The sequence below is a fragment of the Artemia franciscana genome, chromosome 5 (genome assembly GCF_032884065.1).
Source record: "Artemia franciscana chromosome 5, ASM3288406v1, whole genome shotgun sequence".
NCBI classification, from domain to species: domain Eukaryota; kingdom Metazoa; phylum Arthropoda; class Branchiopoda; order Anostraca; family Artemiidae; genus Artemia; species Artemia franciscana.
In genome coordinates, this window is record NC_088867.1 from 44,827,585 (window position 1) to 44,855,359 (window position 27,775).

Here is a 27,775-nt window from a genome sequence, read left to right on the forward strand (position 1 = left end):
ATGGCTGTTATCAAATTACACAAGAGAAAGGAGAAGGTTTTAACGAGTAACAATCGATAACTTGTAGTGGACAGACTCCTAGTGATAACCTAAAAATATAGTTTTCTTTTATTTTAAAAGGATGTCTTTTCCGGAGCTATATGGCGGAGTTGAAGGGTAAGACACGTTTTATGGTTACGGGGCGCGTAACGAAGCGGTACTCAGACACCTTCATAAAATACCAATAATATGGACGATCCGGTTTTTTGTTGCTTTTATCGGTATAGCCTACTTGTAATACAAAAGTGTAAATTCAGTAAAATTCGTTAAGATTACTTATAGGGCTAAACTCGGTAAATTTTTCGCAGTTCATATAATTGACTTACCAATAAAGTGAAAATTCCACGTGATGCCTTTTCTTATGTTCTTTACGAATATTATAATAGCTTCTATCGCAAAATTTATATTTAAGCACTTTTTGAGTCCTTAAAAATGACGAATTTTTAATTAAAGTATTAGTTATCGGTTGTTTTTGACAAAATAATACTACGTTTCTTGGTCGTTTTTTCTTGGGCTGTTTTCTTGGTCGTTTTCAACAAAATAATACTACATTTTCTCAGTGCCAAAATTATATATAACTAGCTGTTGGGGTGGCGCTTCGCGCCACCCCAACACCTAGTTGGTGGGGGCGCTTCGCGCCCAACCCCAAGCCCCCCCGCGCGCGTAAGTCGTTGCGCGCCATATTAGTTACGCGCCATTGTAGTTGTGTCCCTTTGTCCCACCTGTGAATATAGATACATATATATATATATATATATATATATATATATATATATATATATATATATATATATATATATATATATATATATATATATATATATATATATATATGTATATATATATTTATATATATATATATATATATATATATATATATATATATATATATATATATATATATATATATATATATATATATATATATATATATATATATATATATATATATATATATATATATATATATATATATATATATATATATATATATATATATATATATATATATATATACATATATATATATTAACTACGTAAAACTTGCAAATATACAACATTCTTGGCTGTCCCATTGTCTGTGCATATAAATAGATTGTCAGGTTTACCGACTCTTGAACATGCAACATATAATTGTCCATGGGAAAAACAATCTGTATTCAGATCTATACCTCATTATTCTAATGATTGCCCTTGAGCTTTGTTGATGGTGATTGCTAATCGAACATTCCCTGTGTCCCCGTCGTCATTTATATATCCCCCTGTGCCCCCCGGCGTCCCCGTTGTTGTTGTTTCCCTGTGTCCCGGTCGTCATTTCTATTCCCAGTGTCCCGGTCGTCATTTTTGTCCCGGTCGTCATTTGTGTTCCGGTCTGTAATTTCTCTTTGAGTGTCCTGGTCGTCATTTATATTCCCTGTGTCCCGGTCGTCATTTCTGTCCCGGTGCTTTGTTTATGGTGATTGCTAATCGAACATACCTTGTTTCCCGGTCGCTTTCTCTTTGAATGTCCCGGTCGTCATTTATATTCCCTGTATGTCCCGGTGTCCCGGTCGTCATTTGTGTCCCGATGTCCCGGTCTGTAATTTCGTCAGTCGACAAACATGACGTCAGTCGACACACAAACATGACGTCACTCGACACACACACACACACACACACAGACAACTTATTTTTATATATATAGAGAACGTTAGTTTAGTTTAGTTTAGGTCAAAAAGTGCTTAAATTGGAATTTGCGGTAGAAGTGATTATTATTCGTAAAGAGCATAAAAAAGGCATCGAGTGGTATGTTCACTTTATTGGTAAGTTAATTATATGAACTGCGAAAAATTTACCCTAAACTCAGATAAACAGAAGACATATACGGTGTATTTCCCTGTTCAATGATCCTCCCCTAATGAGGCGAGATATTGCTCTAAACCACATACAAAAATTTCCTTAGTTTGTTGGTGTATTTTTAAATTGGCCGTATTTGGTATTATGAACCAATTAATGATGAGAAATAAGCCAATAAAATAATAGCAAACCCATAAAATTGTCAAAATATTGTATATAATCTAGAGTTATATTTGGCCTCATAACAGGGGAGTTTTCGCGACAGGACCTATCTTCTTAGCAGCAACAAAGGGGCTATCGTGGAAGCTAATTGAGAGTGAAGGTGCCTTGTAAGACAGGCTAGTAAAAATTATGTCATTCAGTCTCGAGTAATGTAAGAAAAAGCAAATTATTTAAAAACTGACCATGCTTCTGTTGTGATAATCCAATTTTGCATATACACCAGTATTAATAAAATCATTTTCTAGCAAGGTTTTAAAAAATCCTATTCATTTCTTGAAGCAATTTATAATGACACGAAAAAAAAACGAAATCAGAATTTTATTATATTCATGAGCATTAAAATTTGGATTTAGTGCCAGAAGCCACTAACCAGAAACACTTTCCGTTCTCAATTCACTTTCTAAGTCAATCCAATTCTTGTCTTCTCGCGAATAACCGCCTGTCAGCTTTTCGCTAATCGCAAATATTGGAAATATATGGACGGCTACGCTTTCCAGCTCGTGAAAAAAAGGCTTAAACGGAAGGAAGGAAGCTGTGATGCAACGGTGAGATTTTTACATTTGAAAAAATGTTTAAGTGGGAATCAAATAGTAGTCTGTATTTCCTTTTTTCGACAATATATATAAGTAACCTTAACCTGAAATTCTAGTTGAGGGGATTTTTGCCATTTTCGAAAACAACTAGAAGAATGGAGCTTTCAGGATTGAAATCAAGAATCAAAATTATGTCTCAAAAAGGGATTTTCAAGCTCCAATTTTAGCTCATCCACTTTTTCAAAGACTTAGAAAATCGCCTAAAAGACAGCTTTGTACTTATCTTAGCCATGGAAAAGATTCACACCTGTCATGACCTTGATAAAGAACAATAATTTCCCTAATTTTTGTCTGAGTTTGTTTTTCGGTAAAATTCTAGTTTGGCAGCTGCACAGAAGAAAAAATCTTAATAAAATAAAAAGTGCCATTAGATTAATTGTTTGTGTTCTTTCCAAATATTAAATGTGCGTCTCTGACAAAGCACCCATCCCACTGATTATCCCATATTTCGAATAGAATAAATCTATCTATCTATCTATCTATCCATCTATCTATATATCCCTAATAATTTGTTTCTTTTCTGTTTCTATGGCATTGGGTATTTACCAAGTGACATATAGCGATCGCAATTTCTGTTTGTACGTCTGTCTGTCGGTCCCGGTTCTGAGAGTTGGAAATTGGCAGGCGTATCTGGGACCAGACCAGATTAAAATAAAAATAGTCGCTTGCCCGATTCGACCATCTGGAGGGGGGGGGGGTGAGCGAACGAGATAGTTGAGAAGAATTTTATTTGCCGATAAAACAAATGATTATCGTTCTTAAGTGTGGCTTGCTGGTCAAGCGGTATGATTCTCGCTTAGGGTGCGAGAGGTTTTAGGCTCGAATCCTGGACCACACCAATTTTTACGTGAAGAAGATCTGAATCTAGATCCGAATCGTGAAAATTGAGGTATGTTTATGTCACAAATGGGTGATCGGATCTCAATGAAACTTGATATATAGAAAGATATTGTTTCTCAGACGCTCCATTTTCAGTTCAGATCGGATCAGGGGACGTTGTGGGGTCGAGGATGAAACGGAAATCTTGGAAACTGGAAATCTTGGAAAACGCTTAGAGTGGAGAGATCGGGATGAACCTTGATGGGAAGAATAAGCACAAGTTCTAGATACGTGATTGACATGAGCGACATTACAACTTAAAACGAACAGAAATTATTCCGTATATGAAAGGGACTGACTCCTCCTCAACGCCCCATTTTTTACGCTAAAGTTTTTTATTGTTTTGAAAAATAGAGTTGTGAGAAAGAGTCAAACTTTAGCGTAAAGAGCGGGGCGTTGAGGAGGGGACAGCCCCTTTCATATAAGGAATAATGTCTGTTCGTTTTAAGTTTGAATGTCGCTCCTTATTTTTAGTTAAAAAAAAGCGTGTTTTTTATTTAATTCACAATTTAAATCGTTCAAATAATATCTTATCCCCTTTCCATTGCTATCACTCAGGTGAAGCTGATTTTCATCGAGTCAAGACTAGACAAGACACGAAAAGCTCGTGATTTTTCTTACGTTTTCCATTCCCTGATTTTTAGACCTTGACCCTGCTCTTCACGCTAAAGCTGTTAGCACTTTTAAAAAGGCTTCTATTCTAACTAAACAGCCTTTTTTAATTAAGCGGCCCATGTTTCATTAGTCGCTCTTAAAAAATGGGACAAACAGTCAAGCTTTAGCGTAAAGAGTAAGGTATTGAGGTGGGGGTAATCCTTCATATATAGAATAATTTCCTTTCGTTTTTCAAATAATGCCGGTAGATCTGGCTCACCCTCTATGAAATATACCCCTTCCCCCCGCTAAAACTCCTCCGTGGAAATTTCATCCAACGTACAGTGCATCCCCCCCTGTCAAATTCTCTCCAGACAGTTCCATTCTTGCTGAGCATCGCCACTCCCTGTAAAATTGCTTGCGGACGATTCAACCTGAAAAACTTTCCTTACCATTCTTTCACTTGAATAAGACTAATCTCTTATCAGTTTCTCGACCACTCCAGAAATGCCCCCTTCCGTGGAAATTATTTCTTGGAAATCAAAAGACGCTAAAAATAGCCCCCGGGTAATTCTCCCGGAGCATCTCCGAATAAAAAATTTGGCAAAGAGAATTTAAGACATTTAAAAAGAACTTCGTATAGTGATTCTGTCAAATCATCCCAGTGTAAAATTTCCCCTGGAAAATTCACCCCCAGAAATCTCTCCCCAAGGCAGATTCTCCCTATAGTATTTCATCCCAAGAACAGATCCCTCCCCCCCCAAAAAAAAATAATCTGTGTACTTCCCAATAACAAATACTATACGTAAACAATGAATTTAATTCCCTACAGGCCTCTTCCCACGAACTGCGGGGAATCATTTTACACCTAAAGGCATAGCTATTTGATCTTTCAGCTATTCTGAACAAAATGGCTATCTCAAAATTTTGATTTGATAATTTTGGGGAAAAAATAGGCGTCGGACGGGCCCAGTTGCCCTCCGATCTTTTTGTTTACTTAAAAAGCGCACTAGAACTTTTGTTTTTGGTTCGAATGCACCATCTCCTATTTCAATACGATCACTCCTGGGAAAAAAAAAACAAAAACAAATAAACAAGCATCCGTGATCTGTCTTCTGGCAAAAATAGCAAAATTCCACATTTTGCAGAGAGTTTAAAACTTCTACAGTAGGGCTCTCTTGTACATTGAATATGGTGGCGTGATTTCCATTAAGATTCCTTGAATTTTAGGGGTTGTTTTCCTCCTATTTAAAAAATCAGACAAGTTTTCTCAGGCTCGGAACTTTTTCGTGGTAACATTAAGCTAGATGAATCTTATATATTTGGAATCAGCATAATAAGCTGATTCTTTTTATGTATCTATTGATATTAAAATCCCGTGTTTTAGAGTTTCGGTTACTGTTGAGCCGAGTTGCTCCTTACTTACAGTTTGTTACCACAAACTGTTTGATAGGAGAGACCTGTATTCAAAAGACTCTTATCGAGTAAAATTAAGTCCCCCACATAAAAAAATCTCGAATACCCCCTTGCCTTCGGATATCTAAAATTGAACCAAAGAAAAAGAGGGACTTGACCCAAAGAAACAGAGGGACTATTTATGAAACAATTTGTTACTATTTTTTTTTATTGGTTTGAAATTTCACGCATCAAGTTTTAAGACCAATCAGGTAGTAAAATGAAGTTATTATTCCTCTAGAAATAAAATATAATGTGATTGGCTTACGAAAACACATTACTAATAATTTCCTCTGCAATTTCCTCTTCTTTCTTTGTATGAATTTTGTCAGAGATGTTTAGTTTTAGTGTTGGTTGAAACAATTACTGTAACATGTCTAAATAACCAGGTCTCTAATGATGCTATTTCTTTTCTCCGTATAGGGGAGGAACCCATTCGAAAGTGCACTTATACGATAAAAACGGCAAACTCCTAGCGGAAGCAACTGGTCCCTCTACAAGTCATTGGGTGAGTTCTATCTTCCACATCTTCTCCTTGTCGACGAGCTAGAAAAAGATAAGAGGAAATCTCGAACTGACTTTAAACTGGTCTCCTAGGAAATAAATTTTGAAAGACACATCAGGGGCAGTGGCAGTTCTGGCCTCTCTTGACCCGAGGCTAAATCTTCATTAGAGCCTTCCCCCTGTCTCTCACAAAATTTTCAGATTTGTGCTTACGTATTATCCCGACCCCATTCGGGAATTTTGATCTGTATGATCTAAAAAAAAAAGTCGATTTGTCTGTTTGTAGTAGGTTATAATTAGCCTAGTCTCATTGAGAAAAAATTACGATGGAGGTATATTTTGATTAAGTATTATATTATATATATATATATATATATATATATATATATATATATATATATATATATATATATATATATATATATATATATATATATATTTATAGGTGATTAAGTTAGGCATTTAACATAATGCGTTTTGGGTGGCCTGCTTTCCATGCCTCTCTGTTGTAGTTTCCATAATATTGTTTCTAAGTATTATGTTTTCATCATATTTTGGTATATTTTATTAGGATTAACTTAACTACACTTCTTGAGAGGGGTCGGATAATACGCAAGTACTTTAACATTTTCATTTATTAGCAAAATTCCATTTATTAATTAATTAATAAGTTATTTTTAATTCATTATTTAAATTATTTAATTGTCATTAGTATATTTTAATTATTATTATTCTTTTTAATTTTGACTTATTTCATCAATTAGTTAATAATTTATTAATTATTCTAATTCATTAACTTCAGTCTTTTACAAAAATAAATTTTCAAAATTACAAAATGATTTTAGTACTTATATTATTTATTTGAGATTTCACGCCCCTAAAATTTCTGCGCATGGGGCAAGTCCCCTTCAGTCCTCATCTGAATATGGGAAAAATTGTGGTTGGTGTGGGGGGAGGGGGGTCAGGGGGCCTACGCCCCCCTCACAAAACAGAAAACTTCTTTATAAACTTATATTTCTGAGTGGGCAGTTGCATAAAATCTAGGTTTTAAGTTTCTATCAAGATCAAGAGGTTTTGCTTTATGGGAATTAATTTATAATCTTCTTCTTGACACCTCAAATAAATACTCTCGATGCTTATGAGAGACGCTTCCTTTCTTGCTTTTATGTAGTTATTAAATAAAAAAAAAACTAGGTTTTTTAAATGAAAGTAAGGAGCGACATTAAAACTTAAAATGAACAGAAATTACTGCGTGTATGAAAGGGGCTGTTCCCTTCTCACCACCCCGCTCTTTACGCTAAAGTTTGACTCTTTCTCTCAATTCTACTTTATTAAACAGTAAAAAAAAACACGAACTGTTTGAGATATGATCTTATTCCCAAGCCATACTTAGTTAGTTTAGCCGATAAAAGATGCGAAAATGTGTAAACTGTCCGTACTCTTTGTTGATTTTAATTTCACACTTGCGATAGGGAATTGGGTAATTTAAATATTGAGGACTTTTATAAAAAAAAAAATCTGTATCTTTAAGTTTGTATTTAGATTGGCCCAAGTACTTTGCGTTAATTCTTTTATCTATATCTTCTATCAGATTTAGCCTATAGAGACGGAAACCAATGTTTCGACCTTGAAAGTTTCCTTATTTTAAAAATACGCGTTTCCATTATTCCTTATTAATATTTTCAGATATTTGTTAATTTTCAATATTCATTAATAATTTATTAATATATTAATATGTTGATACAATTTATTAATTATATTCATTTATAATATTTAAGATATAAATTAATATTCATTCATGTTAATTAATATTTTTTTAATATTACTAATATTACTAATATCTATTAATAATCTTTATTCCTGTTTAATATTAAAAAGATGTTCCTTATTTTACACATATTAAAAATAACATTCGCAATTAGTTCATTTTTAGCGATGTAATAATGTATAATCCTGTTTAATCGACATGTATTACTTTTTTAAGGCTAGAGTACTGCCCCCTTCATCCAACTGAAAGAAGTGCAGAAGGAACGGAAAAAAACATCCAACTTTCGCAACCTCTTAATCAAATTAAGTAATTCTATTTTAATATAAAGAATATATAATTAATTTTATTCTTCCTTCATTTTTAGCTAGTTGGAATGGAAGAATGTCAAAAAAGGATAAATGACATGGTACAAGAGGCAAAAAAGAAAGCTGGGATATCTGAAGATATTAAGTTAAAAGCTTTGGTAAGTTTAGACTTCGTATGTAAATGTCTCCCTATGAAACTGAACCCCTACATAGATTTTGGATATATTTTAGTGAATTCAGGTAAATTCTAAAACAACTATAAAAATCCCTAACAAGATTCTAATGAAACAGAAGCAAGTTCACTGATTTGAAATATTCATTTTTTTTGCGGCAGTTCTAACTATTTTGTATTTTTTTTTTTTAATTTTAAGGCGAACTCTAACCTTTTCTTAATTTTATTTGCAAATGGAACCTTTCGTTTAGAAAGTACAAAATTGATTAAATTTAATACAAAAATGAATGCTTCACTGAGAAGTATTTACTATCAATTAAACTCTAATGGTTGCGGGTATTGAAACATAAAGACAAAAGCAAAAAGATTTAAAAGAAAAAATACCTCGACAAATGCCTACATTATATTTAAATCAACATTTAAAAACAATATATTATAATATCCTGTTCTTTATTTCAGCATTGCAGTCATACTCGATTGCAGTAGTATCCCCTCCATGTTTTTCATGAAATCCCTATCCCTCCATTCCCATGACAGCCCTGTTCCTCCATTCCATGACACTAATATTCCGCCATTCTGATGACAGCCAGCAGGTGCTTGTTACATAATAGGGAATGTTTCCAAGTGATGCAGGTGTCTGTTACATAATAAAGAGTTTTTTCTTTGATTTTTATGTAGCATGGAATGTTTAATTATGTTAAGGATGACGTAATCTCATGTGACCTGGTAGAGGTCAGGTCCTTGTGGGGAATTTCAACTTGAAATTGAATATAGCGCACACGTGGATGTTACATAATGGCGGCGCACACGTGAGAAGTTATATAATTACGGTGCACACGTGGGATGCTGTGTAATGACGGGGCACATGTGACTGTTGCGTAATGGCGGTGCAAATGTGGGATGCTAAATAATGATGGTGCACATGTGAGATGTTACGCAATACCTTAAGAGATTTTGGGGGGAATTTATTTTCTTTCAAGTTTTTTTTCTTGAAGATTTTATTTTTGTTTTCAAAGCGTTTTTTTGAAGGCGTTTTTTTATTTGCACAAGATTTCCCCAAGGACCAGACATAAGCCTTAACCAACTGGACCAGCAAACTATTCATAATATTTTGATTCTGGTAATACCTTCTACATGATAACCTATTGCACGCAAAGAGAATCTCCTGTTCGTGCATACCAGAATGATGAAATAAATTGCATGTTTCCATATGGCTGCAATAATTGACATACAGAGGGGAAAATCGATTACTAGAAATTGCTTACATTTGATGAGCACCTTATTATTCAGTAATGCTGTAGAGAGTGTTATCAGAGAATATTGGGGCTTGTTCATAACGCATTTCTTTTAGTAATAGGGTCTTTTACTCTATTGGAACCTGAATGTGCTATCAGAGATAAAATAAAGGCGAGGGTGTCATTTTGGTTGGAATATGGGCCACCTTCATACATCATCAAAAGTCGTTCTTTTCCTCTTCACTACACAGAATTTAACACTTATATTAGAGACAAATATTGAAAGAGCATACCAATGTTCATATGTTACAAGATGCTTAAATTGTATTAGTGAAACACATTGAAGTTTTATCCTGGAACAGATAATCTATAGAATAAAATCTTGAAAGAGCATACCAATGTACATATGCTCCAAGATGCTTGAATTGTATTAGTGAAACATATTGAAGTTTTATCCTGGAACAGATAATCTAAAGAATGAAGGCTTTTTATACATACAACTTTGTTAATAAAAACATATTTACAAGCATTATTAAAACACTGAAAAAAACGCTAAAAATCAACAAATGGAAAAGCAAAAACGTGAAAGAAGCTGATACAGGATAAAATGTAAGCAAAAAGCAATCAATTCCTGGGAGGGGGATTGACAGTTGAGGTGAGTTTAAGCCATATTAAGAGGTATTTTTGAGAGGTCTTAATGAAAATGCATCGTTTCTATTGCTCTATTATACAGACCTGCAAGACAAGAGACACATTTTGCGTTCGGTTATTTCTGAGAGGTCTTAATGAAAATTGCGCGATTCTTTGAGCTAAGACTATGCCTATTTCACGCGACCATTACAATATGTGGTTGGCCCAACCCCTAGCAACCAATTCCAGAGGGAAAAATTGTTATTACAGATAAATTGAAACCTTATGAAGAGTTATTTCTGAGGGGCCTTAATGAAAATGCATCATTTCTTGTAATGGGTGTTAGATTTCAGTCCCCCAGAATCCGATTCATCTCTCTCGGACTTTAGTAAAAACTTAACTCACCTATTTCAGACTCTAGTATACCACTTTTGAGCTGGTAGTAGGGTCTGTGTCTGACTGAATCTTGATAAATTCCCACTTAATATGTCTCTAAATCTAAAAGGAATCCGATTCATTTCTCAAACTTTGGTAAAAACCTAATTCATATTTCAAACTCTAGTAGACCACTTTTGAGCTGGTAATAATAATAATAATAGTGTTTGTGTCTGACTCAATCTTGATAAATTCCCACTTTACATGTCTCTAACTCTAAATAGAATCCGACTCATCTCTTAGACTTTGGTAAAACCAAACCTAATTGACCTATTTCAGACTCTAACATACCAAATCTAGCATATCATGTCTTATAACGTCATTTTAAGACATGTAAAAAAAAGTTGAATAGATTTCTTAAGTTCGAAAAAAAGTAAAAAATATCACTATAATTACTATTTTTATCCAACAGGAAAAATCACGACTAACATATCTATATCATGTTCATTTTGTATTTTGAAAATATCGCAAGTGGATTTCTTTTGTTACATGTATATTTAATGTCATTTTAAGACATGCAAAAACAAAGTTAAAAAATTCAATAAAAAAAGGAAAAATGTCAGTACAAACCTTATTTTTCTAATAGTACAAATCATGACTAACATATATGTATCATATTTATTTCATATTTTGAAAATATTACAAGTGAATTTCTTTTGTTATTACTAAGACATTTTTTTTAAAGTAACTATCACGACTAACCCATATATATCATGTTTATTCGTATTTAGAAAATATCACAAGTAAATGTCTTTTGTTATAAGTATATTTAATGTCATTCTCAGACATATAAAAAAGTTGAAAAATTTCTAAGTCTCCCCCCAAAAACGTTGAGAAAGATTCTAAGTAAAAAATAACTAAAAAAGGTTGAGAAAGTTTAAAAAATAATTTTAGGTTCAAAAAAGGGAGGGGGCAAAAAGTTGGGGAGGGGTATTGGGCTCTTCTAAGGTTGGACATGGATGACCATAAGTTCCCTCTAAAAGAAGTGTTCATATAAGTACTCAGTCCCATGAATATGATACAAGCGGTTTACACTATGCCTATTTTATAGATGCTGTCAAGTAAAGCTCAATACTACATCATGAATTCTATTAGTCCAATTTGAAATCAAATGAAACCCTTTACTTTATCTTGTGAATTATGCCCAGACAGGTATATGTAAATGAGATGCCGGCTGGATTATGCTAATGATGTATCTCTTGTACTATACTCATGTAAGTGGGTCATCGGATCTGGTTGCTTGGTAAACTGGTTATGCGAATTCTCTGCTAGTACGGTTATGCTAATGAACTTAGCATGGGAGAAATTAGGGTCATACTACTGTAAACAGGCTTTTTTTATTGGTTCAACATATTTTTTAACTGATTTTTCGAACTTTGCCTCTCATTATTTTTAAAAAAAAAATTCAGTTTCTTCCTAAATAGGTTATATTCTTTGGTAATTGTCTTGTAAAATTCACTTTCTAAAATAGGTACGTTTACAGAGGTTCGATTTTTAATTCATTCCAATCAGAGGAATTCTTTTTAAAGAATTTGTCAATTCAATTTCCCATTAATCTGACGCAACTCCTCCTCCTTCTAGTTTCTGAATATAGTCTTTGGATAAGAACTAAAATTTCTGATTTTATTGGAGGGGGGAGGGGTTCGTGTTAGCATTATGAACTAGCTATTGATGAAAACGAAGTAAAACAAGCATTGCAAGCTTAGTGTCTAGCCTACAATTATATCTAGGCATTAGGGAGGGGGGCTGTTAGCAATTAAATTAAACCAAAATTGGATAGGCAGTCGAATAGTGTTTCAGTAACGATAATGGAGTATGATGTTTTTTGTTATTGTAGCTAGTTCAGAAGGGAAATTTTCCACTGTAATCCTCTATCCTCTTTTTTCACTGTCAAAAGTGCTTGGAAAATGGAGCTTTCGATATCTTAGTAGTTTAGAGAGTATTCCAGAACTCGATTGTCATTAATGATAATTAGTTGTTTTTTTCTCGCTGACTCTGATTGGTCAATCACGCATTTTGTGTTTGAAAGTTGAATCATGTTTAACTTTGACGTCTTTATATGTTTTGCCACATCCTTGTTATAAATAGAAAAATCACTTTTCCAGGCTTGTATTTATTATAGTTTCAAAAAATTATGCCTGAACACTCGACTCTGATTGGTCTATCAGAAGCTATATGCTTTATAGTTCACAGCATAAATATACATACAAACAGTAGCGAAAAGTCCTATACTCCATTAAAGATTTTTGAAACACATCAAGCTAAACCATTCTTCATGACCCCGCTTTGCGCACGCCCAATGATAAGTGACATATACTATAATATGACGTGAATCCCAAGAAGCAACTGACTGAAATTATTGCTGAGACCTTCAAGGGGAAATCTTTTAGGAGCGGTTTCATCTTTATCATTTTGGGAGAAAATTTTCGCTACTGTTCGTATATATATTTATGCTGTATTGAAAGCTGAACAGTATTCAACTCAAGGGATTACCAATGGCATGCACGTTCGACACTTTTGTCATGCGCAATTTTGATGATATAAAGGTATAAAGAAAAAGAATAGATGAAGTCTTTTTGTGTTTTTCTATATTTGGACTGTATCTTCTGTCCCACAAGTTTCAGGATAATTACACAAAAACTTTCTCCCAAGGGCCTTGCTCTTAGCGGCTGTGAGGAAGAGAAGACGAACAATGAGATCAAAGAGGGACTTTCAAAAAGATACCCAAACCTGGCCGAGCATTATAGAGTAGAAAGCGATTCAGTTGGATCAGTTTATACAATGAGTGATATAGGTAAAGATTTTATTATTTTAACATGCTTATAGTGTTAGGCTGAGGGTTTTAAATTGAAAAAAGCTGACGAGTCTCTTCTTGCTCATAGGTTGACAACAACGTGTGTTTAGAACAGTAATAGAGAAACAAATTGCTGCGATATACAATATTTGTCAATCGTCTCAGTGAGCAATTTTACCTGCCGTTTTGTTCGCATAGGTTTTGCAAGTCACTCACTATTTACAGGCAAAATATTTAAAGTTGAATGAGCGTGGTTGAAGTGGATCAGGAGGAGGCTTTACTCCCATCTTTCTGGGCCAAAACAGCGTTTATGTGCCCCTTTACTATTTTTTGTAAATAATTTTGTTCATCTGGACAGTCATAATCAACTTCTCATTCAAATCATTTTTAGTGCTAGTTACCCCTTCCATTGCTGTTGCTGTTGTATTTAAAAGAATACTGGAACATGCTCAGTTTTCTGTTATAAGTTGAATTTTTCTGTCTTGATAAATTACTTGAAAAAGTATCTAAAACTTTCAAGATTGGCATTTAAATTGCGGCAGTGGGCAAATTTTGCCCCTTAACTTGGGGGCACACTATTTCATGACTGATTTATTCCTGTCGATTTCAGACTTCTTATAAATTGAAAATAATGAAGTTATTAAGTTTTAGGGAGAAATTTTTTGTTTCCAACAACAACAGCATCGTTAGCCATTTTTTAAATTTTTAATTTTTTTAAATTCGAAAATACCGAAAATGATGCCAGTGTCATTTTACAACTATGAATTCCACCGTTTTAGTTTGATTATATAAAGTAGCGAATATGGTCATGATTTTAAACTGTAATCAATATCAGGTGGTAGGATATAATACTTAAAGTCTAATAAACAAACTGAAATCCGAAGGGCTACTCACTCTTTCGGAAATCATATAACCAGGTGGACATAGATAGCACCTCTGAAACAAGTAGCCCTATTGATTCAAACCCTTCGAACAGGATTCTGATTACATATATTCTATGCCCCCCTTTCGAGAGTACCCCAAGTTCCTAATGTCTAAGGTTATGGGCAAAAATTAGCATATGCATAAAATTGCACCTTTTCATTTTATCTGTGTTACATGTCTTGGATAAGAAACATTTGCAAGTATCATACGTATCGTATCAGAAAATTTTCTTTTGGGTCTTTTCTTTTCAATTGAATCTTCTTTTTTCTTTTGTTTAAGCGCGCAAAAATTAAATTATTGCTATTGTCAGTCTGGGGATTAAGTGTTGCTGAAATTGCAATGCTTAAAATAATTAAAACAGAACGCAAATTACCGAAATCGATGAAAGATAAAACTTGACATTAGGTAGAAAACCCGGCAAAATTAAAATGATATCTGTGGATTTTATGCTTTCTCGGAACTTTCATTTGAGCCTTAGGCTTTCTCAAGATAAGTATATTTATTAAAGTTATGGTGACGGACAAAACTTGTCAACTACCTTAATTTTCCAGGTGGAATGGTGATCATTGCTGGAACTGGGTCCAACTCACTACTTCTCAATCCAGATAGGACTACTGCCCGTTGTGGTGGATGGGGTCATATGCTTGGTGATGAAGGAGGAGGTACACAAATCATGCTAATCATTTTTATACTCATTCTCAGTGATAATTTTTATGATGCAGTGTCAAAACTGGAGGCAGTGTCGAAGTGGCGGTTCAAAACAGAAAAGATAGTCTAAACCCGGCAATTATGATGCATCATTTTTTGTAGCGTCTTTTTTTTAGGGAAAGAGGTTTTTTGTGGGGTGGAGAAATCAGCCTTTTTCAGTGAATGGCTCTTAATGTTTAGGCCACATGTTTAGTAGGTGCATTTTTTAGCCTTTTCAGGTAGACTAGATTATAACATAGGGCCAGTGGTGTCTTTTAGGGGGGGGTATCAAGGGGGAAAGCTGCCCCAGCCCCAATGATTTGGAGAAGAAACTATTAAGTAACTTCAAAACTGTTGCCCGTTTTAAGTTTCCTCTTTGTTCTTTACTTTGATCAGATATTTTTCTTATTAGTCCATCCTCATTAAGGAAAACGAAACCACACGATTATATAAACAATGTCCACTAAGTTTAGAAAAAGCTTATAAAATCGGAATTGATCGATAATTATTACGATCTGTTGAATCACCTCCCTTATGTAATGCAACTATTCTAGCGTCTTTAAACAATCAGGGAATTTTCGGCACTTAAAACAAAGGGTAATAATATGAGCTAACCACTCCGCAGTTTCCGGTATAAACGTCCTCAGTAAATTTGTACTTGATCCACCCGGCCCTTCTGACTTTCCGTTTTTAAAAACCCTAGAAATTAACAATAATTCTGAAGCCGAGATAGGAGAAAAAAATATCTATAGGGCATTCGATGGAGGTGAATACTTCTTGAAATCAGTATCTAAAGCTGACTGTAATACAGTTGTTGGTGTTGGTCATTTCACCGATAGTAGCAAAGTGGCCGTTAAGTAGTGTAATCGCTTCTTTTTTCCCTTTCTGTTGTCCCACCTGTTCCTGTCATTTCTTCGGGGCTTTCATTTTGTTTCGTTCGATTCAGACAATCATTAATTAATTTCCATGTTTTCCTTGCAACCCTTCTGCCTCCAAGATTGTTGGTTTGTAATAACTCTGCTTCAATGTTTTAATTTTGTTAATGTATTATTATAATTCTTGAAATTTCGTTTATTTTCTTCAATCGAAATTGGTAAGTATTTCCAATAGAGCTTATTCTTTACATGTATAGACTTGAGCATAGTTGATGTAATCTAAGGTTTCGTAGGCTGTTTAAGTCTCCTGTTTGTAATACAACGGTAAGAGCACGCCTGGTCAAGGAAATTTTTAAAGATTTCTAAAAACCTCCTCGCAGTCTCATCCGGGTTTTCGGACCTATAACAGGGCAAAAAAAATCGGCGTCCCCCAGCAACTCCTTTAATTTAGCGGTATCCATTACTTTTGCTTTTCACTGCTGCCTGGTAACATTTGGCATAACACCGATAATTTGGAGATAATAGAAGCAATTAAAACATTAATAGAAGTAAATAATAGAACAATAATAAATAATAATGATATGACAATAATAGAAGCAAATAAAAAACAATTTCATTTTTAGCCCCACTGAATCGATTGTTGAAGTAGATTGTTGAAGCTACTAAATGTCAAATCTCAAAGGTATTGTGCACAGGCATCTAAAATAGACGATATAACCTTCAATATCATTTATTGTTTAAACTATGTTTTAGATGCAATGCGTATGCAACCGGACGGTTTTCTGTTAGTTAATTAAATACCCTGACAAGGCAGCTGAAAATAGTCCCATTGTATAGAAGGTTTTGGAATTAGCAAAGAAATAAAAACGGTTGAAGAGTGCGGGAAGTCAATTTTGTGAAAGGATTTGGCCATATTGTCAAACTGCCGGACCCTCCTCCCCTGGATACGGCCTTTAACATAGCCCACATGTGTTCTATTCATAGAAACTGCTTGTTTATTTCTTAATGTCAATTATGATACGAGAAAAAACTAAAAATTATTCAACCATGTCAGACACATAAAACTCCCCATTCAACATTGAAAGAGGAATCATCAATACTTTCTCTGAGGAGCACATCTTATTCATTTTCAATTCGGACCATTGATTGTCAAAAATAGTCTTCAGATCAATGTAGGATGTTCGCACCAACATTAACAGTTCATTCCAAGCGTTCTCCATATGTAATTATGCACAACTATGATTTTAGACTGACAAATCAATCAAATCAAATCAAATCAATCAAATCAATGACAAATCAATCAAATCAAAAGTATTGACAGACAGACAATTTTCTTTTTTTATTTTAACCAATCCTAATGTGGAGTCTTATAAATAAACTACAATTCACTTGATTCTTGTGCTTTGAGTAGCTGTCAAAACAGTTGGATGGAATCACTTTTTTGATTGGCCAACTTTACTTTTTTGACATTGACTCACAGTACACTAAACCAGTGCAAAAGCAATTCATTAACCAATCAATTCTCTTTTTTCTGACTGACAAATCAGAGTCAATACTTTTTGAAACTATAAAAGGTGAAAGCACAACAGTTTTGGCATCTCTAGCAGGCACCTGACAAAAGATAAAAATACTTGTATTAGTAGAAAATATTTGGGAACAAATTAATGTTGGCAGTATTCGTTACACAAATTAACACAACATAGTGGTGGTAAAAACTTTTCGGACAATTTTTTGCCATTTTAATTTTCTGCTTCTAAGCATAAGATAATAAAAAATAAATTAAAGGTAATTCAAATATAAAAAATAAACTAAAAAATCAATGCTTGTAATGCACTAACCCTTCTTTTTAATTTGGATTCTTTCTTTGTCTGAGACAAAGAGAAAAAAGAGACAAAGACACGGAGAGGGAAAAATATGGAAAGACAAAGAGAGGGGAGGAAGGGAGAGAGATGAGACGAAGAGGGGGAGAGAGAGAAAAAAACAGACAGAGCAAAAGAGACAAAAATGCTCATAGATACGACTATTGTGTGGCTCGGACATACCTGTATCTATAGATAATTCTGAACCAGTTTTTTTGTCCTTTATTACTAAATCAAATATTTATTATGAAGTTTTATATTTTTTAGCTTGGTGGATTTCTCATAAAGCAATCAAAACAATAATTGATGAGGATGACAACTTTAGAGTTCCGCCCTATGATACTACCTACATTAGGAAAGTGATTCTTGAGCACTTTGAAATTAAAGACAGGTATGGTTTACTTTACGGAGTTTCCTCATGCCACGGATACAGTTGCCATTTTTATGTCACATTTGGCCACATAAATTGAATACTAGCCGCTTTCCAAAAAACTGCTAAATCAAAGCCATTGACTCTACCAACTGCCAACTCTCACTCTACCAACTGCTCAGCCTGGGAAAATTGGAAAAAAGCAAAAAACACTTCCTACAAAGACAGATTTTGACCAATTGTAGTTTGTAAAAGAGAGAGGGACTGTGTCTCTCTATATTTTTTTCTCCCCCTCTTTCCTAGATTTAGGATAATACTTTTTTGGGGTATTTCAAATCATATTGTTCTGAAAGTGACAGCAAGTATCGTGTTTCGATCAATGATAAGTAAAAAAAAAAATTAAACTCGCAGACTTGATAGAGCGAGTTCGATAACCATGTACACCAGACTCAAAACTTGTTTTTGCAGTGGATTTGTTTTTATTTGAGTTGGCTGAAATTTCAAGCATCATTTTATAATTATGTTTCTTGCGTCACGGTTCTTACGTCACCAAAGACCGTAGGAAACTAATAAGAGGGAAAACTACATATAAAACATGCATAAAAATATGTATTTATGTAAAAGATGTATCATTATTAATCTTTCAATTTTTTTGTTTTTACCATAAGTTCATGATTTTTCTGGGGAATTTTAGAAGGCGTTCGTTGTTTTATCTTAAGAGTTAACGTCAAAGCACTTTAATTTGTCCCCTCCTCAACATCTCGCTCTTTACGCTAAAGTTTTTTTATGGTTTTAAAAAGTAGAGTTGTGACAAAGAGTTAAACTTTAGCGTAAAGAGTGAGGTGTTGAGGAGGGGACAACCCCTTTACTATACGGAATAATTTCTGTTCGTTTTAAGCTTTAATGTCGCTCCTTACTTTCAGTTAAAAAAACTTTTTTTTATTTAATTTTTCAAATCAAATTCAAGTTCATTTAGATGCGTAGCGCAGTTCATTAACGCTATTGAACATAAGTTCATTAGCGCACATTGTAAATTTGCCCACTTGTTTGTTGAAGAGACATTTATCAGGGTACAAAGAATGTATTGCGTTCTCACGAAATTAGGGGCTCCGTGAGCTATTTCTGACACTAGTATCATGGTTGCAGCAATAGCTGCAGTATAGTAAAGAACAAACCACGGCCGATATTAAAAAAAAAAACTGGCTAGTGAAAAGAGAATTGCTTTTTGCAGTTGATTGAGGAATGTTAACTATTATCTTGATTGGTCTTAACTATAAATTGTTACTCTAAGAGCCTATTTATGGGAATTAGGAAAAAATATCCTGAATCTTCTCAAAAACGACATTGGATCAAAAGAAAAATGCACCATTGGAATTGTCATTCTCGAAAACTTTATGTAGAAAACTTACACCCTCGTGGCGTGGACAACAAGGAAAATTATTTTTTTTTTACCTATTTATGGGAATTAGGCGAAATAGCCTGAATCTTCTCAAAAACGACGTTAGATTGAAAGAAAAATGAACCATTGGAATTGTCATTCTCGAAAACTTTATGTAGAAAATTTACAGCCTCGTGGCCTGGACAAAACAAAAATTTTTTTTTTGCATGGGTGACAGATCAATGCATGTTTTGATTTTGGCTCTCCGCAGAGGAATAATTAAAACAAAATTTGCATATTTTTTTGGCTAAATGGCTTTCTCATAATTTTGATCGAATGATTTTGAGAAAAAAAGAGCAGGGGAGGAAGCCTAGTTGCCCTCCAATTTTTTGGTTAATTAAAAAGGCAAATAGAACTTTTAATTTTTTACGAATCTTTTTATTAGTAAAAGATATATGTAACTTATAAATTAGTTTACGTAAAGAACTTTTTATTCTCATGTTTTTATTAAATATATGAGAGGGTTCACCCCCTCGTCAGTACCTCTCTCTTTACACTAAATCTTAAATTTTGTCCCAATTCATTAAGAATGACCCCTGAATCACAAAAGCCGTAGAATAAATAGTTGACATTACTTAAAAATCTTTAGCGTAAAGAGCGAGGTATTAGGAGGAGGTGAGCCCCTCATATGGGTAATAATTTCTGTTCGTTTTAAGTTTTAATGCTACTCCTTACTTCCAGCTGAAAAAAAACTTTTTATATTTATTTTTTCATTGTTTTTTTTAATAATGCTAGTAAATCCTGCGCTCCCTTCATGGAAATTTTCTTCACCCCTGACAAATTCCTTGATGGAAAGTTCCCCCAGCATATCCCCCTCTTCTCAACCCATCCCCCCAACCGAAAAATCCTCCTGAAAACGCTTGTACACTTCCCAATAACCATTACTATATGTAAGCACTGGTCAAAGTTTGTAACTTGTAGCCCCTCCCATGGGGACTCTGGGGGAGTAAATCGTCCCCAAAGACATAGTTATAAGGTTTTTCGACTACGCTGAATAAAATGGCTATCTCAGAATTTTGATCCGTTGACTTTGGGAAAATAATTAGCGTGGGAGGGGCCTAGGTGCCCTCCAATTTTTGGTCACTTAAAAAGACACTAGAACTTTTCATTTCCGTTAGAATGAGCCCTCTCACAACATTCTAGGACAACTGGGTCTATACGATCACCCCAGGAAAAAAAAAATCAACAAACAAACAAATAAACACGCATCCGTGATCTGCCTTCTGGCAAAAAATACAAAATTCCGCATTTTTGTAGATAGGAGTTTGAAACTTATACAGTAGGGTTGTAAATCTGATGGTGTATCTGATGGTGTAATTTTCGTTAAGATTCTATGACTTTTAGGGGGTGTTTCTCCCTATTTTGTAAAATAACGCAAATTTCTCAGGTTCGTAACTTTTGATGGGTAAGACTAAACTTGATTAAACTTATATATTTAAAATCAGCATTAAAATGCAATTCTTTTGATGTAGCTATTGGTATCAAAATTCCATTTTTTGAGCTTTGGTTACTATTGAGCCGGGTCGCTCCTTACTACTACAGTTCGTTACCACGAACTGTTTGATTATTCTTTTTCATATATACAAGCCCGCCGCGTGCCAGACACCAGGTTAGGAGTAAAGTATGGTCTACTGTGACTATTATATTAAAATAAATTTGAAATTAAGCACTATTTCTATCGGTATTCTCAACAAATTTATAATCGGAAATGATTTTAATGGCTTTACAGAGGTTGTAAACCAGTATTTCTGTACTAATAATATTGCCCATATTGCACAGAATCTGCTTCATAATATTCTTTGGCAGAACTTTTGCACTGCCTATGATTGAAAACTTACTTTAAAGGGTGCTTGGTTAGGGTGATCCCAAATTAGTTAAAAAATGGGTTACCAAATCAACAACTATAACTGTGGAAAGCTTTATCATTGATAAGGAAAGAACAGCAGGTCTTTCATCAAACCTAGGCCTTGCAATTGGTACATAAAGGGTTAGTCAACTGATTAATGATTTATGTATATGGCTTCGAATTAATACTACCTGGCTTAATGTTAAAGTTAATGGAAAAAGTCGTTAAAGCTGCGATGAACATATTAACACTACCAGCTTGCGCAATATCTTAATTTATTAAGCTTCAAACTCAACAACTGAAAAACAAGTCATCAAAACCAATTGAGTGGTTTCAAGCATATTTCAAAAGGTTTAAGTATAGTTATTTTGCTCACAAGGTTGTCCCGTTGAATAGAAAGTTATTATCACGACAAACATGAGGCGATGATGAATGAACATCTTAGTTTTGGAGAATTTCCTTCTGAAGATTAAAGGCAATCCTTTTACTTTCAACATTACTAGTAAACTAGTAAGGGTAAGAAGGGGTAGTAAGGATAGGAATGGACATCAGACTAATTGGGATAAAACGATCTTGAGAACTAGTCTATTTGTTTAGCCCAAGATCTGGAAATTTAACGACGAGGTGGCACTGTTGGGCCTTTTTGGATCCAAAATCAGAGAAGTAGCTTTCTAATCTCGATACCCCAGAAACTTAACGGCATCTAAAATATCAAATTTCATTTGCTTTCAATTTAACGAAACTAACAAGTCTACTTTCTCGCTTTTAGAGTTTTATTTGCCAGAAAGTTAACTGAGAAGGTTCACCAGGCTTTAACAAATAGAACAAAAAGTTTGGCAGAAAATTTGAAGTTGCTGTAACGTGAGTCGGATCTCACCATCAGGTTCAGGAAAATGAGGTATAAAGAATTCAAGACAACGAAGTAGGCCAAAACCATCTAAGACTAACAAGAAATCAACCTTTTGTGAAAATTCTACAGATATTGTTTCCTAAGAAAATGTAAAAATGTAGCCTCAGAGTGAGCGATTTTAATAAACAGCTCAATCATTCAACCTGGGAAACCCTAAATGAATAATCATATTTTGCGACAGTTTACTTTTACTATGAAAGTATTTTATCAAAGAGGTAAGAATGTGCTGTCGAATCCAAATGTCTTGCCAAAAATTCTTTGTAGATAACTAACAACAAAGAATTCTTAATAGTAGTTTTGCAGTCAACTTTTCAGTCAACTAACAATCCGCTCGTGAAAAAAAAAATTAAGTTAATTAAGAATTACAAAAAAAACGGGAAAATCTGCTTATTAGTTAACTAATAAAATATACCGAACAAGGCTCTCAATTACTAATTCTGATGAACAGGAAAATTAACTTGTTATAGATGGCAGGATTGGACATACGTGCGTGTGGGATCATCACTTACCAAAACCGTTATGCAAAGAAAATATAATTCATTGATGATATAATTGATTTACTAGTTCCCCCTTTTCCATAAGAACCAAACATTTAAATCACAAGAATAGTAAACAAAATGCTATAAAGCACCCATGGTTGCCCTAAACATGTGTCACAAATTCAGAGTCAACAAATTTCTCTGATACTAACCTCTCTTAACTGAATTAAAAACTTAACAGAATAAAAATATTATTTAACGTATGCAGTTTTCACGGAGCACATGGTTCTTTCTATAAGAGATGATATCATGCCATCTATTCTTCTTTTAAATATCCTGGTGTGGTAGAATTACATAGCTGCTGTTCCCGTTTTAGATGCCCTTGAATGCCAAAATTATCAAGTCGACACCATGATTATAGATCCCAAGGAACATCGGTCCGGGAACAGAAAGTCCTGATTTTAGTGATAAGCCACATAACCGAACGAAACTTGCCGTAAGCAAACAGTTGTAGGATTGAAATTCTTTGGGCTATTGGTTATGTAAAAAATCATCTAGCAATGACTCGATTTCAGTATTTTATAAGGCAAGATATAAGGGCTACGAAATTTCCTTGGATGCATTGAAGAATTGACCAATTTGGCCCATTTTCATCCTCCCATCTTCTCTCCAAATTAGTGTCCTCAGATGGTAGAACTGCAGTGAAAATAATGAGTACGATTTTTCATGAAATTGTTTTTGAAAATTTTTCTATGATATTGCTATTTGAGAAAAATTGTAATTTTCACAATGTCTATACTTTATTTTCCAATGTTTTTAAATTATTCCATTCTGAAGCTTGGACATGGTGGGCAAACAGTCCATTACGAATGTCAATTGAACTTCAAATAATTTGTCAGGTTTGTGTGCACATTGCTCCGTTATCCGTTACTCTCATTATTTGCAAATATGAGGTTCTTTCAAGTGTGTCCCATATTACAATAACGTTCATAGAAATTGACAGCGTGAAACGAGACAGAGAGAGATAAAAGTTTATTTAAACAACAATCGTAGCACAAATAGCCAATAACAAAACAACAAAACACATGTTTTGTTGAATAACAAAACATGTTATTATGCACTACTATATATTGACGAAAAAAAAGGAACGAAAGAGTTCTGGTAGTGGTTTATCCGAGCACATAGGCTAATGAGATTCTTCTCATAAGCTATGACCGATACCCGGTGGTCATTTTTTTGTGTGTTTAATAGTCATTTATTAGTTGAATGATATTTTTATCAAATGAATGTTTTATTATAAAAGTTTTATATGTTTTTTGAATGTTTTATGACTGCTTCTACTTTGGTCAAAATATGGTCTACTACAAATCTACAAAACAGCATACAATCACGACCTGACCTCTCTTCAGGTATTTTATGGACATCGTGTAGGCTATAGCAATTACGTTTTTAATAAGAAAAAATGTCCTTACTTTTTTATATTCTTCCTCTGTTAGTAAACTTGTTTAACTCTTTTGAAGCTTTTGGTTAAACTTTTTACGTAATTTTTAATATGTGTTAACAATTACAGTCTAATATAAACCTAATTTAGTATGCAAATATTCTTTTTTTAAATTAAATTCAAATTTTTATAGGTTTGGACTGCTGGATCCATGTTACAATTCTTTTTCGAAGACTAAATACGCCGGCCTTTGTTTGAAAATATCTGAAGGTGCAGAGCAAGATGATAAAATGTGCAAATACCTTTTTCAGGAGGCTGGACAGGTGCTTGGAGAATATGTTGTTGCATTGATGCCATCAGCAACACAGGTTTGAAATTAAGATTCAACAATTTAAGTCTAACAATTAAACAAGAAAAATAATAAAACAATAATAAATAATAAATCAACAACAACAAATTAAGCGTGATAAATTTGTTTTATATTCGGACCTTAGTTTTCACGCTTTTGAAACACAGGTGTGGAAACTAATCCCTGCCTTTCTGCATATTTAAATTTTTAGTTTTAACCAATGGGGACTTTAACTGAAGAAAAATTGTAATCATGAAACCTATTCTTTTAGAAAATTGTAATCATGAAACCAATTCTCAGTTTGAATACAATAATATTCTAACTTATATGAAAAAGAATATCTTTAGTTTAGCCGAACTTCTACTAAGAAATTAATTTAAAATGAGATTACCTTAATTTATGCTTCGAAGGGAATTAGTTGAAAGAATAATGATCTTACACAGCCAATGGTGTTGTTAAGTGTAGTTCGAATCCTTTCTTCTAAGCCTTGCCTTAATCAACATCTCTTAACACTTTCCTCCCCCAACACTTTCTTAATTTCAGTCTACAGCGAGAGACGGGTACGCCAGACAATACCTCACGTTGATATTTTTGTATCTCCTGGCTCAATACACTAAATAACTTATGAGACAAGGGAGCATTTAACATTTTATGTTGAATCAATATTTTCAAAAATTTTCAAATAACAAATTTTGAATGCAGTTTTCTTGGGCCTTGCCCTACTGCTGGCATCGTCTTTGATTTTTTGTTGTGTTTAATGGCTGTTATTAGATTTTAAAATAATTGAATATTTGACTAATCGAATATTTTTCCTCCTTCTGTCTCTTTGACAACTTAGTAAAATATAAACGAATTATATCTTTATTGTTATTTGTCTATTAAATAATATGATTACTTACTCATTTTATGTCATGCTTGTATTTGTCTCGGATCCTGTAGGAAACAAAGCAGGGGGTACAATATCTGTCGGGAATAAAAATTAAACACAATTTAATAAATAATAAACTACAATAAGAAAAATGTAAAATAATGCCAAGTTTCCATCGAGAAGAAGAAAGTATGGGTTCTAATACTTTGTTGAATTGTTTATATGTACCTAGTATTGCTAACAACCTCACTGTGGCACCAAGGAATAAGTCTGAGGCCAATACAGCTGCGTATCTTCCTCCTCCATCCCAATCGGTTTAAAACTTTCCTCTTTACATCCTCCCAAAAATTTTTGATTTCCTTTAAATGCTTCCTCAAGACTTCTCTGACCCCATTCGGGTACAACCTGCTTTTCGTTTGGCTCTAGATGGACGGCCAAAACGAACGGTCTTTAGGAATCTGTAATCCTTCATCCGCAAAATGTGTCCGAGCCAACTTGGTCCTTCTCTCATTATAGCCCTAGAAAGTTTGATAGAAGCACATTTTATACGCAACTTGGTGTTTGAAAAATGGTCAGTCTATGATCAGTCAAATCGGTACCCAAAACTTTCCGTAGACGATTCTTTTGAAAAATAACGAACAAATCCTCCTCCGTCTTTCAAAGTGCCCTCGATTGAGAACCGTACTTGATCACTGCTACCACGATAGCTTCTAGTCTTTTAATCTTGGTTCGTATTCCTATCTCAGTATTCTTCCAAGCATTTTGGAACTATGAAAAGTTACTAGTCATTACTAACAATACTATTCAAGTAAGTAAAACAAATGCACTTGCTAGATTTTCTCATTACCCGATATCACCTCTTCACATTCATTTATTCCTAGTTTAACTGACTTAGTCTTCGTAACATTAATTTTTAAACTCATTTTTGCACCATGAACTCTAAAACTCTCCAAAAAAGAATTCTTTTTGCTAACACCTAGCCAACACACAAATATCAATCCTAACACCATAGTTTTTTCTTTTATTACGCTCTCAGTGAGAACAGGGCAGGACAACTAATATTTCGCGTGAACAATAATAATAATAGAAAGTAATGTTTTTTAATGTACTATGCCCACACAGAATGGAAGGTAGAATTGCTAATACTTTTTCTACACTAAGATCTTACAGAGAAGAAAGCGGTGCCAATATTTTGTATCTATATATATATATATATATATATATATATATATATATATATATATATATATATATATATATATATATATATATATATATATATATATATATATATATATATATATATATATATATATATATATATATAAGTGGGTCCAATCCCGCTTCCTAGGTCTATAGCGAGAGAAAGGTTGATATGGCTAAGACAGGTTCTGCGAATGAAAGAAGACAGATTGCCAAAGGTTGTCCTTGTTCACCTACCGTCTAGGGCTAAAGGAAAAGTAGGTTGTCCCCGATTGGAGTGGGAGGATACCGTAAGAAAAGATTTAAGGGAAATGAGAACTTCCTAGGAGGGAGGCTTTAAAGAGATTGAGTGTGATGTAGCTGTGTCGTCCTTAGGCAGCGTGGTGCTACAGTGAGTTGTTTGTAGTGTATAGCATTGTAATTTTTTAAATAAGTATCTCAGAGAGAACAGGGAAGGAAGGCCTCTTTCTTTGGATGAAGGATGGAAGAGGAAAAGGAGTGTGCGTAGCTGTGAGGGCCTGATGTGGAATGGTGCTTCAATGAGTTACTTGTAATTTGTTGTATTATAATCTGTTAAACGAGTATCTCTCAGAGAGAACACAGAAGGAAGGCCACAATAACTCCACAATACTAAATATAAAAACAATATTAAATATACAAGACTTTCGTAGAACAGAAAGTAGGACTAATAATAGATTATGTAAATAACATAGGAATAAGTAATACTAAATAAATTATATAATCTTTTTAATTAGGCTCTCATGGAGAATAAAGGAGGAGTACCAATACTTTGCGTTGGTTCAGTTTGGAAAAGCTGGAAATTCATGACAAATGGGTTCACTGAAGGCATTCGACATCTTGGAACTGGAAAAGATAAACTAATAAATCCAATAAAAGAGTTGACATTGTATACATTGAATACATCAGTAGCAGCTGGAGCCGCCTATCTGGGCTCAGAAACTGCAGGATATTATTTACCTAGAAATTATAAGGAAAATTGTAGTCTTTTGTACCATTATGAAAATTCTTCTGATTAATAAAACTAGTCATTCTTGGCTCCAGAAA

General features: G+C 33.9%; 1 protein-coding gene across 1 annotated transcript; it reads left to right on the forward strand.

Moving 5' to 3' along the window:
- Positions 1-27,775, forward strand: LOC136027475 (N-acetyl-D-glucosamine kinase-like). The gene is made up of 8 exons (XM_065704773.1): positions 1-156; positions 6,042-6,126; positions 8,255-8,353; positions 13,320-13,461; positions 14,937-15,047; positions 18,074-18,197; positions 24,484-24,658; positions 27,466-27,775. Exons 1-8 carry the CDS (start codon positions 122-124, stop codon positions 27,745-27,747), a joined length of 1,053 nt encoding a protein of 350 aa, XP_065560845.1. The 5' UTR covers positions 1-121; the 3' UTR covers positions 27,748-27,775.

What these genes read in the sequence shown, in the direction of transcription:
- LOC136027475 (XM_065704773.1), top strand. Translation starts at nt 122, where the DNA reads ATGTCTTTTCCGGAGCTATATGGCGGAGTTGAAGG. An exon ending in CTATATGGCGGAGTTGAAGG is followed by an intron (nt 157 to 6,041) that starts GTAAGACACGTT and finishes TTCTCCGTATAG; the next exon opens with GGGAGGAACCCATTCGAAAG. An exon ending in CACTTTGAAATTAAAGACAG is followed by an intron (nt 18,198 to 24,483) that starts GTATGGTTTACT and finishes AAATTTTTATAG; the next exon opens with GTTTGGACTGCTGGATCCAT.